Genomic DNA, 22,104 nt, shown 5'->3' with positions numbered 1-22,104 from the left:
AATGCTTATAGCTGGCATGGTATATAGAGATGTCTTGGTTCTGGTCCCTGTGAGTATTCATGAATTCTGGGAATATTATTTTATTGAATTTGAATACTATAAAGATTGGCTATACCTATCTAAAGTGGATGTGAAGCAAATATTCATTTCATCTCTTGATCTAAGACTACAAGTGTCATCGCTGATTTTGAAGCATGGGACACTTTATAAGATTCAATGTTATTATATCCAGAACCATTACAAGAATTTAAACTATTAAACTACCATACAGATAACATCAGGGACACTGTTTTGCCTGGAGAAGTGACTTAATCCCATGCTGTCAATTAGGAAGAACCCTAACTGGATAATTAAGGTAAATTTATTAATTTTCATTGTATGGGATCAGTCACATAGGAATTAGGACCTTCTTAGGTTTGGTCCTTGCATAGGTGTATGCAGAATATTAAGTGTTGAGACACCTTCAGAAAATGAAAAACTTGGTGTCATCTTCTAAAAGTTAGGTGTCTAAGGCTGTTTGCTATGTTACATTTCCCTGGAAGCTGACTAAGAACAGGAAAGACTGCATATACAAATGGGGTCCCAAAAAAGCCCAGATGAATAGTCAAAAAAACAGGTCAGCAAACACACAAAGAGGGAGATTAGAGATTTGCAGGGAAAGCTGAATGGAGGAGGTAGCAAAAGGCATTCTTAGAAACCCAGAAGGATTTATGTACTGACACACGTAAGGTATACGTGTGCGTGCAGGTGTGTCCATACGTATGTATATGTGCTAAGTGAGAAATGGAAGGTGACCTATCTACTGAGGAGAGAACAAGTGGACAGCTGACAAGAATTGATATTAAAATATCCCAGGAAGTCATTGCTTTTCCAGGTCTCCTTTTCTTTCTTTCAGATGCTTCTCAATTTCGAGTGCACATCTGATGAAATGACTGCTCAGGATAGGTGGTGAATATGCACGAATATTAATTAAGAGAAAAACATCTCCTGTTTTGGCTGAGTGTCTACTTAATTTACATGCTTAGCTGAAGTTTCTAGGGACTTGACATAAATTATTTACAATTAGAAGTCAGGCTGGAACTATCATGAAAATATCATGAAACAGTTTGTTCTGCTCTGTATCGTAGCTTTTCCACACCCAGTGAAAAGAACAAGTGAAGAAAACATAATGGTGATCAATACACATACATACACAGACACCATATGATCAGCTTTCAGAAGCTCACTGGAAGCATGAGTCAGATTCATTTTGAGAAAAGAATGCAAACCAGCTATTAGGTTCTTGTTGGGTTTTTGTTGTTTTTTTTTTTTTTTTTACAAAATCTTTCTACAAATGAAACTGATTTGGGTAAGGATCTAAGTGTGGGATGAAGTGAGGGAAGGAAAAAACTGTATTCTTCTGCAGAATGTTGTTTAAAAAACAAAGAAAATTCTTTACTTTAGCTGTTTGAAATAAGCTCTATTTTGGTTAATAACTAGCACAAAGTTTGGGAGGTTTTATTTTCTGCTCTTGCAGAGACCTTGTGACTTCTGGGAAGTCACTTAACCTCTCTGGGGGTTGTTTCCCCAACCATAAATAGAGTTGTTCTCAAGCAATAGTTGCTACCAATCTCTAGTTTAGGACCTATAAATGAGAAATTTTAAATCATTCCTGTGTTACTACTGTATTAATCATGTACATATCTAGAAGAGATGTATAGTTTGCTATCTGAACAAGTAGGAAAACCATCTGACTCCATGTTTCATATTTAAAAGAAAAATAATTTAACAGATCAATGTGAGAATCAGTATTTCTTTAAATGTGTTTCCTCAATTAAAACTCGCACATGACTCTTAACAAAGCTTAAACACTTACTGTCATAGTCCTGTAGGTTTTCAATTGCTGATAACAATCTTGCTCTGTCTTCTGGGTTTGTAATATTTAATTCAATCAGGTGGTTCTCCTGTAGATCCTTTAAGTCCTCTAGAGTTTCATAGCCATTTAGCAAGAGGGTTGAGGCATATTCCTACAAAAAGAAACAAGCAAATCCCCTCGTGTAAACAAGCACTATGTTTAGTAGAGGAATAGGCACAATTTCTCTTTTACTTTTTTGTCAGGTTGAAATGGGCTCCATTCTCCAGTCTGATCAACCTGCCTTTGGCATAAAACCGGAGCTGGAGAGCAAGAAAGGACAGAGGTGGAGTTGCCTTGGGGTCCTCTTGGCCATCCCAGCAGCTGTGGCTGAGTAGTCTAACAGAGTCTGGCAGCAAATTGGACCAGGACAGAGCTCTGCCAGAAATGATTGCATCTGCCAAGCTTCTGGACTTTTGTGGGTCACCCCATAGAGTGCCTGTCATGCTAGGTCCAGGAGGGCCTCTGGGGTAGGGTGTGCTCTGCCTTTGCACAGAAGGAGCTCTTCAATATAAGTGAGGGTTTGAAGCTGAGGGAGGCCTCAGCCGTTCTGTGTCACACATGGTCCCCCTTGAGCTGTGTGTGTCGACGCAGTGCGAAACTCTGCGCATACTCCAGGAAAAGGAGTGTTTGCATCAGCACCAAAGCAATAACTGTTATTAAAAATGTTGCCTGTAAATCATGACCTAATTATGCTTTGACACTCAGTCGAGAACGAGGGTTGCAGAGGGGAGACGGGCGCAACATGAGCATCGCACAAAAAGACTATTGCTCCCTAAAGATCATGAGAAATTGAAACCCAAATTGAAACCCAAATGTTGGCGCTGGAGTCAGACTGCAATCCTGTCCCTGAGGCGTCCACAGTCATACACCTCCTACCCTTAGGCACACAATCGCACTCAGGTTACGGTGACTTGACCGGTCACCACCGTGCCTTTTTGCGTGGAGTCTTTTAGCCTAACCAAATGATGTGGTAAAACGCAGTTCTATAAGCCACTCACGTTAGATAAAAGACAGACACGAAGCTGCTTTGCTGACATCAACACCGCTGAAACCTGTCTTTCTAATTCTGCCTGTAAATGACATCCAAACCCGGGTGCACAGAAATGAAACATTTCAAATACAGCTGTGAAATGCATTGGCTGACCTGCAAGTGGACACAGTCCAGGAGCTCTTGCAACGTTTTAGGCTTGGTCCTTTTGCTTCCTCTGTGCGGCTTTATCTTTCTGGGTGCAGCTTCCTCTTCCAAGATAATATCCACATAAATGAACTTGAAGTTTCCTACTTTGTTGTTCAGCATGCCTGTCCATATGCCCATGGGGGTTTTACAGATGATATCTATAATGTCTCCTTTCTAGAACAATAAAAAAACTGCTTACACTTCTGGTTTGTTATATGTAGCTTTTCCTCTGTGGACCAAAACCAGCACAGCACAGAATCTTAACTAGTCAGTACGAAGTAACTTTTAAAAATTACCTAGATTTAGCTCCTTTGCTTTTATAACATCCCAGCAAAATAATTACAGAAAATAGAGCTAGTCCTTATCTCCAAACCTTCGCGAAGGAGAGGTGAGCATAAGCATCACCTTTCACCTTTTTTGTGCTCTCTTTGGTCCCTGAAAGGGGATAGGGTTGCATCAGCAATCAACTTTTGCCATGAATAGTGAGCATAGCTTTGGCAAAAAGCAAGGGAACACTGTGAGGCTATTTTCCAAATATGTGCCAAACTATTTACACAATAATCTTATTATCCAGCATCTCAAGTGTCCTCAAAAACTGACAGCTGAGCTATGTGAAAGGTGAACTTTTACCCATTTTACAGTAAAAAACACTGGCTACATTTCTCAATAGTCAATAAAGAACATTTAACTCCCTTAATATCTTCCTGTCAGTCCTTCCCACAGGACTGTCAATTTTTCCACTATTATTTACTTATTAACACAACTGACTGAGAAAATAGTGGAAGGTGCCTTAGCAGACAGAACTAAAGGCTTCAGCTCTCCGCACTTCTGCGTGCAGTCACAAATGTAAGTGCAAGAAAGAATGACAACACAGCTACTTCAAGAGGGCTTTTTGGTAAAGGTGTTCACAGCCGCGCTGTGAGAACCAAGGTCTCAGCTGAGCAAAACAGTGACTCTGAGTAATTCTCGTAGTAAAAAGGCTCCCTTGTAAGTCACACAACTTGCTCCCATGACCTCAGAATTAAGTCCTCTCTTCTCGGCAGGTACCACAGAATAAAAATGTTGAAAGTCTTTAAAGAGTTGTCCAGCAAATCCCCACATACACACTACTTTTGTCATTCTGTTACACACTTAAAAAATCAAACTCGGTTTGTTAAAATATCTGTTAACAATTCCAATACTTTCAAATCTTTTCTGGTCTGGTCAAGAAATTGCAAGTAAGTAAAGCAGTCACCCTAGTTTTGGTACAAACCCAAGTATGAAACTCACTGTGTTCCAGTGACCTGGTTTTGTTAGAATATGGAGCTCAGAGCTAAGATCCCGTTTGAAATGGAAACTAAACAAACATTCGTTTAAAGCTCTGTAAGCACACATATTATTCTACACACTCATGGAGGCTCAGAAACTTCAGACGTGGTTGCAGATCAGGATTAGGCTTTAAGCCAAGCTGCAGATGCACTTTGAATTCAGATTCAGGGTACTGAAATTTTGTGAGATAAATTTAGAGGATTTCAACCCTAAGTATTAGTTTATAAGTCCAAAATACACCGCCCCAGTGACTAAAAAAGGAACCTATGTGAGCCAGCAGAAATTGCCATTTTGTGACCAGTTAAACTGTTTCGAAAGAAATGCCCGAAGTGTGGGTGGAAGTGGAGGGCAAGTGGTGAAGACTGCAAGTACTGGCAGAGCAATGGCTGTAATGTAGGCCAGATGAGGATATTGACAAAAAGAAGAGGCTGTGAAGAAGAAGAAAAGGTGATGAAGTGTGAATATAATCTGGATATGAAGGTGTTTACAAAGAGGGAAAAGAAAGAACTCCAGATTACAGACATGAGTAGTCTGAAGGATGGTGCTATTGAATGTATCTGTGCACGGAAGGAGAAGAAAAGGGCTGGGTTTTTTTAGTAATGTTCAACTGGGCCTATGTCTGGAGCTCCTTTTTTTCACTCACACAGCCTGGACATCCCTGCCATGTTGTCAGGGCCATAGAAAATTCATAGTTCAAAGGTACGCTTAAAGAAAAACTTAATGGGAAGGCGAACTGGTTTCATTAAAGACAGTGGGTGCCACTGAGCTTTTGATATACCCTAGCTGTGACTAAAAAAGCTGGGAAGGCAACTTCATATCCCATGAGACTTCTTCTTATTCCAGATCTAGTATGTGGCAAGCAAAATGTATTTTAGTCTGAGGAAAACTGTGGTATCCAGGTAGATACCACGCTGAGGTACCTACCTGGAGTCTATGCCTTAAAAAGCCGTTAGCCACAGTTGGCTTTGCAGCATTTTCTGAACTAAGTCCTTATAGAAGCATTGCAAATCCAGACTGGGCTTGCTTTTAGAGTGTTACACATTCTTAACAGTTAAAAATGCATTATTAAACATATTCTTCACATGTAATAAATGCCCCCCGGCATTCTTACGGGAAAAGAAGAAATCCTGGTGGTTGTCTTACCTTGATTTTCAGAGAATCAGTGTCATAAGGACTTGGTGTGAAGTCAGTGTGAACTTTGGCTCGACCACAGAAGGGTCCACTGTAAGGGACTTCGTCATCAAACCGAAGGCTGTCCCTGTTGCTCGTTCCATCTGAGCAGCTGGTCACCCCACCTTAAAGAGAGTCAAGTTGAGAGATCTCCTGCACCAAATGCCGAGACATGCAGTTCTGCACAGCAGCCGAGAGGAAAGTGTTCAAAAAGCACAGAATTAGAGTAAGAATGTACTCTGTGTGGTTTTGACACATTCCAGGAAAAATACGTTCAATAAAAAGCATACTACAGAGACCGAAGAAAATAGGTAGGAGATCTTTCATTAACATCTTCCCTACAATAATCTTTTTCTGGTGATGATACTAATAGACTACACGATTTACCTACAGACTTTTTGAAATATTACCTCTGCAGATTAATAAAATGTACTCCAAATGTGCAATTTAGGGAATTAATTCTGCTGAACTTCTCCTGTTTATTCAGAGAAATGAAAACAAGTACTGTAGAAGTTAATTTATTTCATTACGGAGCTAGCTGAAACATCAAAGGAACCTGCATTGCAGAGGGAAATTTTAATCTTATCAACATTTCTGCCTGTCATTTTATCCAAGTTGAGCAATAAAACATCGGCAGAGTAATTCAAGCAAATTTGAGCAAGCTCTGCAATATCCCATCCAAATATGTTTTTAGATAAGAGCAGCAGTGTTTTGGAAGTAAACTCCCATATACAATTTTCACAAATCACATCATAGAAAATGATCATAAAAATGGTTTTGTTTGAGGTGATTGCTTAAGTGCACAGCTCCGTCTCATGGCCAGATTAACTACTAAGTGCAAATGGTCTGGACTGCAGCTCGAGTCCCCACTTAGAGCTCACGTGGTGCCTGCAGTGATGGCACAGCAACGTCATCATGGACAGCTGTGGCCTGCTGCTCAGCAAATGTCCACAGCAGAGCAACGGATAGAGAGGTGGAGGCAAACTCCACTCCTTATCAGAGATTCATCTGCCCTCTGACTAAGACTACCCTGTTGGGGGAGGGTTTTTGGTGGGTTTGCAGAGAAGCACACTGTGTCTCTCCGCATCATGACCTGAAGCCACCAGGTCAGGCCCCCATCACTCGTCATCTCAGAGAGACCTCTCACTTTGTCTGCTTCACATCTGCAGGGTGAAGGATGAACTACCCCCAGAGAGGATGCTTGTGTGGCTGCACCCAGTGATTGCAACCCTATGGGTGCCAGCACCATAGCAGTGATAACCCCAAAAAACATTTATGGCATATATACCAGCAACATCCCCTATAATCCATGTTATTTTTTTAACTTCAGTTAATATTTCTGCTCTTAAAAACAGTCAGCTGATTTCTGGAGAGAGCTATATCTAACCTAGCTGCCACCCATTTAATCAAATGACACCTTTGTCTGCCAGACTGAAGAGCTCTCTACTGTCACATTTTTGATCACCAGATCTGACACCTCAGACTTTAACAATAACAATATTGATCCAGTGACTGAGTAAGAAGTATGGATATCTTGTACTTACTAGATGAGCTCTGGCCACTGTTCAGACTATAGAGACTTTCCATAGAGTCACTGGCTTTTAGGGAGACCTTCTCAGTGTGTATTCCACCAGGGTCACTGTCATCTTTTCCTTCTTCATTCTTTAACACAAAAATCAGATGTTAACCACGAAGAGATATATTTTAGACAAACATTTGTTTTTTTGTTTTAAATCATCATTGGAGATTAACTCATCATTACACTTTATTAAGAACCGCTCTATGAGAGAAAGCATTGTAGAAGTCGATGCCTGCTACTAACGATGCCCAGCACCACCCCTAGCACCTTCTGATCTTGGAGAAAACCCCTGTCTCATCTGTGCCCCACTCACTTCATTCCACTCTGCTCAAGCAGCTAAACTAATTCTCCATCTCAGAAGACTGCAATATACCACAGCAGCGACAAAGGCTTGTAATGGGAAGTTCACCGGTAGCCAGATAAGGTGTTTTTTCTGATTGTCTCAGAGGAGGCAATATAAGGTTTAATTCTGAAAGCACATGGTGAAGTGCTAGCTGATGCAACTGTTTTGCGCTGAACTTCTGAAAACCATCGGTGCTTGGCGGCAGGCTGGCACCCAAGCCGGGGCACTCTGGAGACAGCTGGCACACACATACGGCATCGGTGTGTTCTAGCACCACGCTCACCACATTGCCCGACCTACACATTGGCCTCAAAATCCGGTGCATTTCAGAATTAATAGATGCATGTTTCTCTCACAAAAATCTAATGGTGTATGAAATTGGCCCCTTGAGTTTATAACATTAAATCACACCTCAGGAATCACAGCCTATTCAAACCAGTAAGATCCATATTTCAATCACAGGTAAGTTAGGGACAATGTAACAACTAAGTGAAATAATGATAGGCTTTCAAAGGAAGGCATTTCTTCAGCAGATTTCATCACATTGTCAGTGTGCGTGACATTCTGATGCAACTGAAACATGCTGCAGTACTTGGGATGTTACGTTATATTTGGGGAAATATTAATTATTCGTCAGTTGGCTGATGAAGTCAAGCAAAGATGATAGTGCATGTATGAAGTAGAGACCTACACAGGTACGTATAAGGCATAGCATTGAAATGAAAGACTATATTGGTTTTCAACAAGGACAGTGCTTGTTACACCAGTCAGCAACATAACCCATAGATTAATCAGTGGGCCGGTATTGATTGTCATCATCTCCTGCAGGAATGAAGATTATGCTACATGTGTGTCCAACCAGATAATTCATTGAGTTTCTGTCATGTGAATTGTTGCTGTAAATGTGCAGAAGGTAAATATTGAAATTCTGATATTTCTTTCTTAATCTCTTGAATTCTAGCAGAAATGCAAACTAAACAAATGAAATAGGAATCCTTGTCTTTTACCTCCAAATACTGTCTAAAGGTATCCTGTGAAACACTATTTTCTACTTGTGAAGTTTCTTATTTCTTTTTCCTACTTCTTCGGTATTGACACGTGTGAGATAGGATGCAGACTAGCTAGATTTTTTAGGATGATTAAGTATGACAAGTCTCTTTTACTTATTTTTTTTTAAATTTGGAACTCACTGACACAACATATTGAGAAAACAGGGTTTGCAGCATGTGAAACATTATATGTTTTTTATGTTTAATAAAGATAGGTTCGCTAAGATTAGATAAGGTAAAAGCAGATAAGGCATATGAGTTGTCATGCTCTAGGATGCTGGCTGACCTCTTCAAAATGGACTTTGGAAATAATTCTTGTACTGAAAGATAAATTCTTCTAATGAAGCATTTTGTACAGGTTGAGTATCAGACTGCCGATGGGGTTCATCTGATGCTCAGGATGTCCACATCAGGAAGCTTTTTTTTGTGATGCTTATACAAATGCTCCTTGATGACAAAGCAAAATTCAATGATGTAACACTTCTCTGTCTATCTTGGGCCCTTACTGTGTGATGCTTTAATTGTGTATGTACATGAGTGTGTACATTAACATGCACATGAAAGAAAGGGTACATACTAAAGCTGTTTTAATTCAGTATGTGTTACCATGTTTTTATGGATTGTCATAACTGACGACAATTAAAACATGAACAGGAAAAATGCACATAACATTTTTACTTCACATGTATTATCATCAAACACGAGATGCTTAAGCTGTATTTACCATCTCCTCAGAGAGTGCCTTGATGTACTTTTTACCCATCTTTTTCTTCATGGTAAGGGAAATGGCTCTCATCTTCTTACCCAAACTTCCTCCATTATTTGCTGCTTTAGTTTGTACGGCATCTCCAATGTCACTTACAGTCTCCAACTCAGATATCTGTTTCGAAATAAAAAAGTAAGTAACAAATCACCATGAAAATGAAATTCAGTGTAGTGGAATAGGAATTACAGAAGAATATTAAGGACACCAATGCAGTTAGGATGACAAAAGTCAGTCATGGCCATTTTCCTGGGGAATCGTGTACCTAAAGAGGTTTGCAGCTCATCACTGTATGTGTGAATGACAGAAGGAAAATATATTTTATGCTAGAAAATGTTGTTTGCCATTGCTTATTGTCCTCAACCCAAACACAAATTGTGGGGATTTATGCAGGTTTTTGAATACAAAAAAGACACATCTATGGGTTGCATACACGTGCCAGTTAATTTGGGCATGCACCGACCTGAAGTGCACTTTTGTCTTTTTTGAAAAGTTTTTTCTAGTCTTCCCATCAGAGTACCAAAGTTTAGGTGTGATTCTCGTGTTCATTTTAGCAAGGGTTCAATCACCCAGACAGATCGAGGTACACAAGCAAAGTTCTCACCAGCGTAAAATTTACACAATAATTTCCCAATGTTTTTGCATAACTGTCGTGGGAAAGTGAACTGAAGAAGGTAAAACTCTGTGTTATACAGACCTCAGCTGAATCATCTGTCTTTGATATCGAGTAATGCCTGAAACGGTCAAAGCTTCCAAAGCTGCTTGTGCGCTGTAAAAAAAGAGAAGACAAACCTTGACTCACTGATGCTGTTTTGTTCTGTTATTAAGACTTAAATACAACTGTCAAGTCACCTGTTTGTGTTAAAAATTCCGCCCAGATCAGTGGACCATGAACTGCTACATCCAGCTAGAAACAAACTAGGAGGTGACTATAGGGAAAAAAAAATTGTGACTGTACAGCTGGAAGCAGAAAAATGAATAAGAGAACCAATACTGCTTCAAATACTAACTAGATCATGGATATGACTGAGTTCTTCTACATCAGTTTCACATTAATGATACACAGATATCTATGAGTTACTTCTAGGTAAGATTGCTGTCCGTGAGCTTAAGATTGCTGTCCGTGAGCTTAAAAAAAAGGTGTTTCCATAAATATTATACTAGCTATAGAGTCGGTTTTGGTGGTGTTGACTGTGGCAATTTATACAGTTTACTTTTGCAGCTGGGGAGACTGTTTATGGTTCTTTACCAACAGGAATCAGCAAGGACTGCCGAGGATGATGAATAATTTTTTTCCAAAATGCATATGTTGCAGAGGGAGTAAGTAACAGAGTAATCAGGAGGGCCCTGTGTTTTTCTTCCCAATCCCCTAATTTGAAAATCTGATTTTTAAATGTGTACGGGTACAATTTTTCCCTGTGCCACTGCATGTAAGAAAGGCTGCATCACCTCAACTGTGCATTAAGAGACCGTGAACGGATTGCTTTTACTTCCTTCTAATTTTCACCCTTTATGTGTGTGGATAATTGACATAGTAAGGAGGGACGTGGCACAGCAGATTTTTGCAAGAGGTCACACAGAAATACCTGCCAGACATGCGCAGGCAAAATTGTCTGACACGGCACTGCCCATGGTGGCAAACTGCATAAAATTGGCATCGATGAAAAATCAGAAATCCCTTTAAGTGTGGCCCTAATAGCAGCCAAAATTCGGACATTTATCAACTCTACAGTGTATTTAAGAGCTTGTTTTTATATCTTCACCAATACTCAAAGCTAAATCCAGAACGACTCCTTTTTTTAAAGTTCTTCACTCTTCCATACTAAAGAAAGTCTTTTAATGCAGTATCAGATTTCTTGAAGCAGGGTTTACTATTATATACTATGCAATATCATCTCAGTATATTTCTGAGTATTCAAAAATCCCCTCTGGAGGGAAAAAATACATAAGTGATTTCAGACTACCTGGTTACGGGTTTTCCTGTATTTATTCATCCATTTACCTTACCCACGTGATTTCAGCCAAACCAGTTCCTTGCTCCATTGCTTTCTTCCCCCCAAGCCACACAAGCCATCTTTTCATCTCCCTGCCAGGGTTCTAAAGCACCCACCATGCCCCCTTCCCTGGGCATCTCCAGCTACCTCCTTTCACTCTCCATCTGGGAACACCACAAGCCTCAAAAGGGCCGGCGAGCTCCTGGCTCTGCTCTACTGTTACAGCTTTCCAATCTTCTCTACCAGGTAGGAGTTTTCACGAGGTAGCCTTAGAGGCAACTGAGGTAGACAACAAAAGAGGAGGAGAAAAGGACTGGTTTAATAGCCGGTCCCATTGCCTGCCTTTGCATTGCAGACATGCTTAATGCCAGCATGAACCTGCTTCCAGAGAAGGTACGGAGAAATCTCTCGGTGGTGGTAAGAGGAGCAGACCTGCCCAAAGACCAAGCGCTGCAGGGAGCACTGCCCTTGCTGCACCCATCCTCCAGTTCCCTACCCAGGCGGCAGGGTTAGTAACCCTGCGGGAGTGCCGTCCTCTGGAAAGCTGGAAAACCAAAGACCTGTTTGAGCCGAGACCTAAGTAATGACTTCAGCTGCTGGCAAGTTTCTGGGTGCTGGTATGTCCCCGTACATGTTCTGCCCACAGCTACCGAGCTGCTGTTTGCTGCTCGGTCTCCTTACGCTCTCCTCTCCTGGCAGCAGTTAGTCCTCTGCGGGACTCATCAGTAACAGCGTCAGGTCCTGATGCCGCACAGGGTGGCGAGGTGGCATTCAGGCTCCGCAACCGTGATCTTAAGGAAGGAGTTCATCAAAATGATACCCGCTATACGGAGCACACACATACCTCCCCTGGGTGTTTCCATCCAGGAAGGACCCCATCTTATTCTGTCTCTGCTCATAAATCACAGCGTTACTATCCATATTAGCTCCTTTATCTCTTACACACAGCCCCTTTCAAACTAAAAATAGTTTGCAGAGGGAAAAAAATGTCAAAGAAAAGCTATGGGAAACCATGTGCAAATATTTTGTCTTAAAGCCTCCATTTGAGAAGAAGAATATCAGCATCCTCTGGAACACAACTGAAAATAAAAGTCCCTTGCTGTTCCATTTCCCTGTTTTCCCACACTTATTTATTAACCAGCTTCCCCCCTCCAAAAAAAAAAAAAAAAATTAATGTGGACATAGCAGTGGGAGAGGCCTGAGCACAGCCAGATGGAAGAGGAAAGTGTACCCACATTTTGGGTCCATGTTCTAACCCCTGCAGCTTAAGAGGAAAAGAAAGAACAACATTTTTTTCACTACATTTCTGGGCACATCTAACATGAAAAATATTTCCAGCCAAAGGTTATTTGAAGAAACTGACCCAGATTTGTGAATATTTTTGGACAAGTAAAATGACATTTACTATTCACTGAGGGGGAAAAAAAAAAGAAAAAAATCACACAGCTCTCCTCTTAATTGATTGTAATCTCTCAGAAAATCTCTGTTGGCTAAACATTGTGGTTTATTTGTTTGTTTTTACCCTGTGAAATTGAAAAGGACAATTTGGATTGTGCATTTTAATTTTCTCTAAAATTCCCATAAAGAACTTTGCTATTAAGTAGATGAACAATATCCTGTGACAAGGGGTTAGCTCAATAGTATGATATAAAAACACAGCCCCAAGGATTATGGTTCTATTAGACAGGATTAACACCTTTCACTGGCTTGTCAACCCAGCCAAATGTGCCCTGCAGCATGGAGCGGGAGGGATAGAAAGAGGAAGGCTGGGATTCACAGCAATATTGGGAAAGTATAAAATAGTCTCACACAGCGATCTCTAAACGTACACTGACCTTTCTGTTGCATTCAATCACTTCAAGATGTCTAGTAGGAATAACTGTATATTAAAGTGCAGATGTGCTGCAAATACTTTAAAAGGAACAAGAGGAAAAACATTGTTTATTGTTGGTCTCACCTATAAACAGCTTGAGCACAGGGAAATCAGTTATTCTTTTTCGACCCTTGAAACAACCTTATATCCTACATGTGCAGAAGCCTTGGGCTATTTTGTAGTGTACTTCAATGTTGCTTCATCCCTATTAAATATTAATAAGGGTTACAGGATGAGTTCCACTGTTCTAGATAATGGTCTTGTTGCACTGGAGAGCACTAAATAGGGCTGTTTCAGCAATTCTCTATACTAACTTTTTCCATTAAGTAATCAATAGCTACCACCTTTTAAAAATGTATTCAACCCCATTATACTGATAACAAAAAGCAGATTTAGGAGCTCTGGGCTGCAAAGGGAACAGGACTATTACTTTCAGTAGTGTCAGTCACTGCATTAGCATCAGGGAACACCTACTTTGTGAAGATACGGACAGGCCTTATTTCCAGGTGAAGGGAAGCTTTTAAAGTAAATGCAAAGCTACTAGGAGAAAATATGCTATTGACTTTTGATACCAGGATTCAGCATCCTATAAAGTTAAGTGATTTTTCTGGCTGGATTCATGCAAGAGCTACCAATGCATACATTAAGCAAATACGAATTTGCTCAGTAAAATCTAATGGAGGCACAGGCAGGGGAGAAACACTTTTATTTTCCCACACAAGGACTGATCAGATAATTTCTACAAATCGATGAATTAACTTTCATCCCTTCCCCTTCAGTATACCAAATTAGCATAATAGAAAATATCAAAGATATTTTTCAGTATTTTAAATCCTTCTTCCATATTTTCCTATATCTTCAATTCCCTGAAATCCAGGAACTTTAAATAATCATTTTAAAGGGATAAGTGCTATGTAATTGCTGTTTGGTTTAATTTGGACAGTCTACAGTTAGTGATTTGGTTTGTCTGTAAATAGCCTATCTTTTTCCCCAGAAAATGATATGGTATGCAAATAGAAAAACAACAACAAGAAGAGGTTCTGCAATCCATGTCTTTCTGTTATAAAACATCCTTCCCTTGTAGGGCATATCATTATAGAAGTCAGTTAGTTCTTATGATAAACTAGTCAGAGCTTCTCCATGTCTAAAGACAACCTTTGAGCCAAAACTGACAGCAGTTATCCTCCTAAATAACCATTCTGGGTGATATTCATCTCATATTTTCCTTTGGACAATTCACACTGCTCAGAGATCTGGTTCCCTGCTGTGAGAAATTCTGGCCCATTATATTTTGCTTCAAGTCCTATTCAAAATAGCTTTTAAGGCCAGCATGATGCAATGGGTTTGTACTGACCCTCTCGCATGAATAAATCTCTTCAAGTTCCTCCATGCATTTTCATTTTTAGCTTCCATTCATCCTTAGACTACCCAGACTGTAAGCTGTATAGGGGCAAATGTGGTCACTGGGAGTAGCAAAAAGGGAGCTCAGCATGTTGCCCAATTTCCTTGCCTGCCACAGACACTTGTATTCTTCCTCTCTCCTCGGAAGAAGCCACAGCAGCTCCCAAGAGGACAGTCTGTGCTTGCTGCTTTGATCGATGGAGATAAGTAGAGCTCAGGATTTGATTCATTTCTTCTATTCTCTGATGCTCCTAGTCCCTTCAGGAGGAGGAGACTACTCTGAGAATGAAATTAAGAATTACTAAAGTAGGGATGAATATTGCCAGTCTGATAGCTTAGCTTCTTGCATAGATAATCAAAGAAATTATCCCCTACTTTCCCAGAAGGCAAGATAGCCATTTTTAGCTTTTGGGATGTTCTGTGAAAAAAACCCAACAACAACAAAAAAGCCCTCACTTCTGTATAAAGAATGAGAATTTGCATACAAGATTCAGCAACTCTCCAAAGAGCAATAGGGAAGCAAAAAAAGAGAAGACACCATGACCTCCCTACCTCTGGGATTTTTTCCTATTTACACATTAGTTACACATACAGAACTTCTGACCACTAACCAAGCTATTAATATAACTTTATAGCCTGCACAAAACATGGCCTAAACCTTGTACTTCGCCAGTGAAAAGCAATAAAAAAGATACAGCTTGTTCTTGCTAACTCAAATAGGGCAATCTACTGAAATGGCATTTTTAACTGGCTTAAAAATGACTCTATAAAAGACTGGTTGTTATAGTGGTCTGGTATTCAGTAACTGCATGGAGGTGGGAAGAGAGGGGAGCTAAAAGTACTCTGTGAACAAAACTGCCACCATGAAGCTGCGAGCAAAGACCCTAATTTTAATGACAGAGCATGACTGGAAAAGACAAGCTGTATAAAACAATGAGTTAATTGTACTTAACACTCCTCCAGGTCAACAAACTTCAGCCTCCAAAGTAAACACTGAGTGGCTGTTTTATCAGCACCGCTATCTGGTACCAGCCTCAGTCTCTCAAGCCTGAACCAACGTGACACGAAGCACGTAGTTCCTGATAACCCAGCCCGCATGTCAGAGTTTCCACTAGAAACTCTGTTCTTGAGTGCTTTCAAAGGGCACGCCGATGCAGCTGAGAGCAAGAGGGAAGCTACCGTTCATGAAGTTAAATAGGGGCGAGATGGTTTGCAAGGTCTGTAAGTCTTCCTCAGGAAGAGGCAAGCCATGTAGGAAGTCTGAGCAGAAAGGCAATTTCATCCGGCAAAAAATGTGCTGTGTTGATTAAACAAGTTTGTGAGGAACTAAGTAAGAAAGCAATTTAAGAAACATTGATCTTAACACTAAGCATGTTTTTTTGCAACGGAGTGTTGCAAAATGTGCAAGGGGCGAGGGATCTGACTGTTCTTCCTTTAAGTGCACATTGACCCTGAATTTTGAGCACCATCATTCCTGGCCAATTGCTGCAGAGCACTCTCAGTTCCCAGTGAGAAAAGTCACTCCAAGTGCCCCTCTGGCAGCCTGTCCAATTCTGGGAGTGTGCACACAGGTATTTGCAATAATTATGTAATTAAGACTTTATTATTTATATGACATTTAATTAAAAGTGACTTTCAGTGGCACACAAAACCATGAAAAGAAAATGACTTTAAAAGAAGGTTAAGGATGTGTGACAAACTCAGAGGAGCTATGAAAATGACAGTTAAGGACTTGGCATGATGTGCACTTCTACCTCTCTGCTAACCTTTTTTACCCTTCATTTACACATGGGCAGAAACATCGAGGGACAACCCTGGAAATCCACCCTCCATAGAACCGTGACTGCAGTAAAGGGGAGCGCTGTCTGAGTAAAGACTGGTTAAACACTACATAAGCACTGCAGGCTTTGATCTTTAATCCCTTAAATGCCAACATCTTTCCTCTCCTGAAACTTTCTCCTCTCCGAACCAGATGAATTCACATAAGAATTCTCATATTTTAAAAACGCATCACCTTCCTTCGCTTAAAGTCCTTTCCCTGCTTACTTATACAGCACGATTTTATTAATGCTGTGTGTTATCTAGGTCCTGACTTCGCAGGGTTCAGCTGGATTTCTTGTGCAAGAGAAATTACTCACATGCATGTTTGCAGAATGGGCTTTAAGTGAAGATGAAAATATGTATGCCCAAAGACGAGCCAAGAAGCATGCAGCCCCCAAGGGCTCAGTTTTAAAGGGAGCCCCATGCCTGTCCAGCACACGCTGAGTGGGGCAGCCAGCGTACTCCCACAGCGGAGGGGGGAATCTCCCGCATACGACTACCATGAATGCTCCCACGCCAGAGCAGAAGCGGCCATAAGGAGCCTACCGCCTCGTTGTGCTATACATAGACCGCACGCAGAATAGCGCGGGGAGACACGGCACGTCCGAGGGCTTTGCTGTTCCTTTCAGCAAGCCTGAGAAGCGGCCACAGCTGCCGACTGCAGCACGCTCGCCTGCTAACCCCACAGCGGAGCAGCAGGGGATAGGCAGAAAATACTCCTGCCTTCTGTGACAGTGTTTTGGTCAGAGCCTCTGCGACTCAACCGTCATACCACAGCCATACAAGATCGTTTACAAGGGTTTTTTCGATGGCAGCGAGAGCCTCCTTGCCTGTCTTATGCTTCGTTCATGCGTGACGTGGGAGCTGGTCCTGCTCCCAGGGAGTCACCGAGAATGGAAGGCAGCTTCTGCATTCTTTGCTAGGGAGAGGCACATTTCCAGTGGAAGGTGTTCCTTCAAAAGACCTTCCAGAGGGAAACAAGATTAAAAAATAACCTCTAAGTCACGGTTAAATCTGACCGTCCCAAAAGCTCGTTTGGTTTTTCTGAAGAGTAAGCAAACTCTAGAAAACCCTTATACAAGTTTTACTGCTGTCCTGCAGTCTTACCCTTGACAACAGGTAATGACCAACAATAAGCTAATTCTAAGAAACTTGGGGGAGGGGGGAGAAAGAGAGTTAGTTTTTATTACTTTTAAATGAGTGTTTGAAACATCATGTTGGTTCCCCTGATTAATGTTCACAGCAAACTCAGCCATTGGAGTTGTAATGTTTCTGCAAGCTTCCCTACAGCAAAGCTTAGCCATTAATTCAGTGGCATATGTCAGCTCAGCAGAGCAAGGTCACTCTTCTCTTTCAAGGGGAACCTTTTTAGAAATAATAAAACTGACAGAAAGTTCTTTTTTGCATGCTTTATGTCACCTGAGGTTGAGTGCTGCAGTTAATATCACAGAGCTTATAAACATTCCCATCTTCAGCAGTCTCCAACACCACAGGGCTCTTGGAACCTCAACATTTTTGGATTTTTTTTTTTAAAGTAATATAGTGACAGCTTTATGTGGGGCAGATATACACTATGTAATCCTAAATGAGCAAAAAGTGAGTAAAAAATGAACAAATCTTTTCTTAGGCTCTTTAGAGGAGAAATTTTGGAAGGCACTAAGACTGCCGATACTGCAGTATGCATTTAGGATGTTAGTGCTTAGAGAAAAGGATGTAGGATTAAGGACTTTGTCTCCATGGATGCTTGCACCTTTGGCTAAAAGGGAGAAAATCTTAAAATCCTACTGGTCCACCTTGTTTCCATTTCACTGTTAACTCATACTGCAGGCTGGAAATCTGTATAGGCATGCGATGTAAAGAAAACACAAAGTTAATTGATCTATTTATGGAATAATTTTGAACTTGTAAGTAGATAAAGATGTGTTAGCCATTTGTTATGATAACTAATTGCGACTGGAACTTATTTATCGGGATACAAATATTATGGAGCATGATAAACAAACTAATTAGCTGAAGAATAAGATCCAAACAATAGGCCAATTTTTTCCCCCTCATTATCTCCCTTCAGACATCCTGACTACACTTGATTAATGAATCCATAGTGAGATTAGCTGAAATTGCCTTAATGGAGATGCACTACAGTAGAGAAGCAAAATTCAGTGCAGTATCTATCATCAGTCACTGTGAATTTTAGTGTTTCATCAAATCTCTATGTCCATTTATTTGCATTATTCTTATCTTAGAAAACAAAAATATAAAAAAAGAGTATACTCATTACAGTGGGTTAACTTCCGACTCCTTTAAAATGATGACCAGCGGCACCATTTTTTCCCCTTCATGTATCCTCCCTTGTCAGAAGGCTGAGTTCTAGTGTTGGCTTATTGCCATCAACAGACCAAAGTTATCCTTATTGGCCAGTTGAAGAAAGCACATGTGGCACTTCATTGCAGCCTCGCAGGCTTCAAAAACTGGACATGCTTGCACAACATATGCTTGGGAATCTAAAATATGCTCCTTGGAAATTAGAACTCATAAAATAAATTCAATAAGCTTTTGGATTTGGAGCAGTATGGAAGCTGAAAGGTTTCCAGCTCAGAGTTTCCTAGTGATTTAGCACTGTGTAAGAATACTTCTTAGTGCAGAAGTTGTGATGTCTTAAATTCTGGTTTTCTTTGCAGCATAAGTTCTATAACTGCAACCACAGGAAAAAAATCTAGTCGTCTGAAGACAAGATAGCATCCTGATTCTGTCCAGGTCACTCTTATACCAGAAAGGAATGAGTACAATCAACAGCTCACTGAGAGTACCGATACAGCAAATGGTACTAGTCTAGTGTGGGCACACTCCTCTCTCCAGTCGATTATCTCTGTGGCATGGGGTTCTTGTGATCACAGCTCAGTGGAAAACTGCAGTTTCATCTCATGAAAAACAAATGTACCAGATGTTTGAAGTGTGTTTTCATTCTGATGCACAACAAAATTGAGACTAAACTTTTCACCCCTCCCCTGCTCCCACAACCTCCATGAAAACCACGTGTAGTTGGGAGACGCTCACCAATGAGATGATGCTACTGAGACACAGACAGCAGCGAGGACTTTGAGGTGTTATGTGAAGCCCAAATTCAAGGCCATACTCCAAATCCTATTCAAATCTGGCCTTCCATTGCAAAGGAAATTGTGCCAGCTACAAGGTTTTAAGCTTTAATGAATGGCTGGGAACATGTCTGCTCTTCCCATTCCCTCCAATACTAACCAAAATCCCAAAACCATAGTTTTCAAACTTTTTACCCATGTAGACACAATTACCAAGAGACATTAATCAAGTGAATATAAACTCCATTATAGAGACAGAAAGAAAATCATGGAAACACTCCAATAGACAGTATCAGAAGAGCCTTGCCATGTACTTGTGACTAGAGCTGACTGCCTGCTCTACCATCATCAGTCATTTTCATGCACCCTCTGCACAAGCTCTGAGCTGTTCATCCATCAGTGAACCATGTCCCCTTTACAGCTCTGTGAAGCGGTTTTTGGACTTAACATCTGACCTTAAGAAGGAGGCAGACAGACAGAAGTATAGGAGAAAAACAGTGCAGCTGTGGCAAGTGAAAGCAATTCATGAGTGGTAAAGCTCAGCATCCGCTTTGCACAGGTGAAGGCAGCAGAGAGTCAAGCTGCATGAGCTCATCCAGCTGTCTCGGCCACTTTGTCATCTCATCTTCACACATCTGCTTTTGGCTGTGCTGCTGCTAAGTGAAGCCGATTTCTTTATCTCATGGCTGCAAGCTGTCAGTGACAAAGCTCCATCTCTATCTCAAACATAATGGTAAAGGGAAGACATGAAACTACACCATAGCTTTTCCATGCTTTCTGGTCGAACAACTCCTATACTCCTTCTCTTCTCCCTGAAGAAGCCTTGAGAAACCCTGCAGAAAAACCTAAGCCCAAGTACTCAAGTATTCCAGGAGCCCCATATCTCACTTGCCTTTCAACATACCTGAAAGAACAGCAAATGTACCACACCTCCTGAATGAGGTCAGCATGACCAAGCAGAGGAACTTACAACTTCCTATGGTTCTCAAGGAAGTAACCATTCAACATCCCATGGAAATCAAAGAGGAGTGTGAGGTTACTTGGTTGTTCTTGTGAAGATTATAAAAGAGATGAAGACATAAAACGGTAGGAAAGGGAGTAAATCTCCATCCAGAAGACATAATGGTGCAAAACATTAAGTGGATCAATAGATCTTTTTCCCAGAGAAAGCTTCTTGTCATCCTCGATGCTGGATGATGGTTAGAGATGACAGACCCTTTGCTGTTGACATTCAGTTTGCCAGAAAGATGCCAGATGTTATGACTGACAACTAAGCAGCCTGAAGACTGTGTACAGGTGAAGTCATTATCCAGCTTTCTGTGTATCCATGGAATAATAATCAAAGAGGTAAGGGGAAGAAAGTGACAGTATGGTGTATAATATGTATAGTCAAGGAAGCAGCTTCCCTGAAGCAGTTCAAATCTCCAGACTTTTCCCTAGGCTGGCATTTCAGTCTCAAGTTTGGGAAGAACAAAAAAACTAAGAACATGCTCTTGGGCGCACTGTAAGTGGAATAAGATATAAAAAGCTAGAAAGGTAACAGCAAGCAGGTATACAGGAGAGATTTCACCTGGGAAAAAAGTTAGGTGGTCATTCATCTTCCTATGGAATATCAACACACGTGCACACAGATGCCTTCATCTGGTGTACAAAACAAAGTTTTCCATTAGGATGGTTTAAAGGACATATGACTTGCTAAATATTCAGAGCATATAAAATCTGTAGCCTGGTACCAGGCAGCAAAATGTCTTGAGCAAAAACACTGACATTGCTAATTTGTGGAAGAGAGTATAACTGTTTCTAAGAACTGAAGTAACTCTGCTGTCTCTGTTGCAAGCTTTCAGAAGATAAAGGTTAAGGGATATTGTGATTACAGAGGCCCAGAAGACTCGCTATTTTCCTTCTCTGCAGTGGGTATTGCCAGGGGTTTCTGCCCGCACATCGAGGGCTTGAGTCTTCTGGCTAAAGTGTTTGTAGCCACCCACAAATTGCTTATACCAGCTGGCCAGCGATGGCTTTATAATGACTTCAGTCTGATTTATGCTATGACACAGATTACTAGAAGAGTGTTGAAACCTACAGAAAACTGTAGGCCACATCCTTTGCTTGTCCTGCCCATACGCAGTTACTGCTTTTTCCCAGCAATGACAGGTATCCTGGCCAATGTTTAATTTGGGCTACTTTGGGTTTCCTAGAAACACAATATTGAAATAAATCAACTGCTCTATAAAGCTAATTAAAGAATTAGAAGGCAACTAATGCTGATTTATGTCACCTTGGTAGTTGTGCTACAATATTTATCAGAGAGTAGTTATAAATGATGTGGTTGATAGTCTGGTTTCTAAAAATGGCTGGAGAAGGTGGTTCAGACATCTTGAAATGCTCTTGCTTGCTTAGGAAAACAAACAAAGAACTAAACTGGGTTTGTTAACTCCAAGCAAAATGAATGTTAATGTGAAAATATTCGCTTCAGGAAATTTGCTCTCACTTCTTTTAAAATATTCTGCTATTAAGGACTTAAGCCTGGCTAGTGAAGGAAAACTAAGACAGGGAAGAAATAAGAAATTACCTGAATTTTTCACAAAGTTGGGCAAAATTTAAAAGGTGCTATAATCAAGGGAACACACAAAAGAGGCCAGG

At 40.8% G+C, this 22,104-nt stretch overlaps 1 protein-coding gene across 1 annotated transcript in view; it reads right to left on the bottom strand.

Moving 5' to 3' along the window:
- The window catches only part of SAMSN1 (SAM domain, SH3 domain and nuclear localization signals 1), an 80,570-nt gene that overhangs the window by 6,781 nt on the left and 51,685 nt on the right, over nt 1-22,104 (bottom strand). Inside the window, exons 5-10 of the mRNA XM_059820425.1 lie at nt 9,981-10,052; nt 9,245-9,400; nt 7,094-7,211; nt 5,523-5,674; nt 3,039-3,245; nt 1,856-2,006 (exon numbers count right to left, since the gene is read on the bottom strand). Coding sequence (XP_059676408.1) covers nt 1,856-2,006; nt 3,039-3,245; nt 5,523-5,674; nt 7,094-7,211; nt 9,245-9,400; nt 9,981-10,052 — 856 coding nt within the window. The remainder of the gene's footprint in view (nt 1-1,855; nt 2,007-3,038; nt 3,246-5,522; nt 5,675-7,093; nt 7,212-9,244; nt 9,401-9,980; nt 10,053-22,104) is intronic.

The sequence above is a fragment of the Gavia stellata genome, chromosome 1 (assembly GCF_030936135.1).
Source record: "Gavia stellata isolate bGavSte3 chromosome 1, bGavSte3.hap2, whole genome shotgun sequence".
In the NCBI taxonomy this organism is placed as follows: domain Eukaryota; kingdom Metazoa; phylum Chordata; class Aves; order Gaviiformes; family Gaviidae; genus Gavia; species Gavia stellata.
The sequence above is the reverse complement of the archived record's forward strand: the minus strand, read 5'-3'. Positions and strand labels throughout refer to the sequence as shown.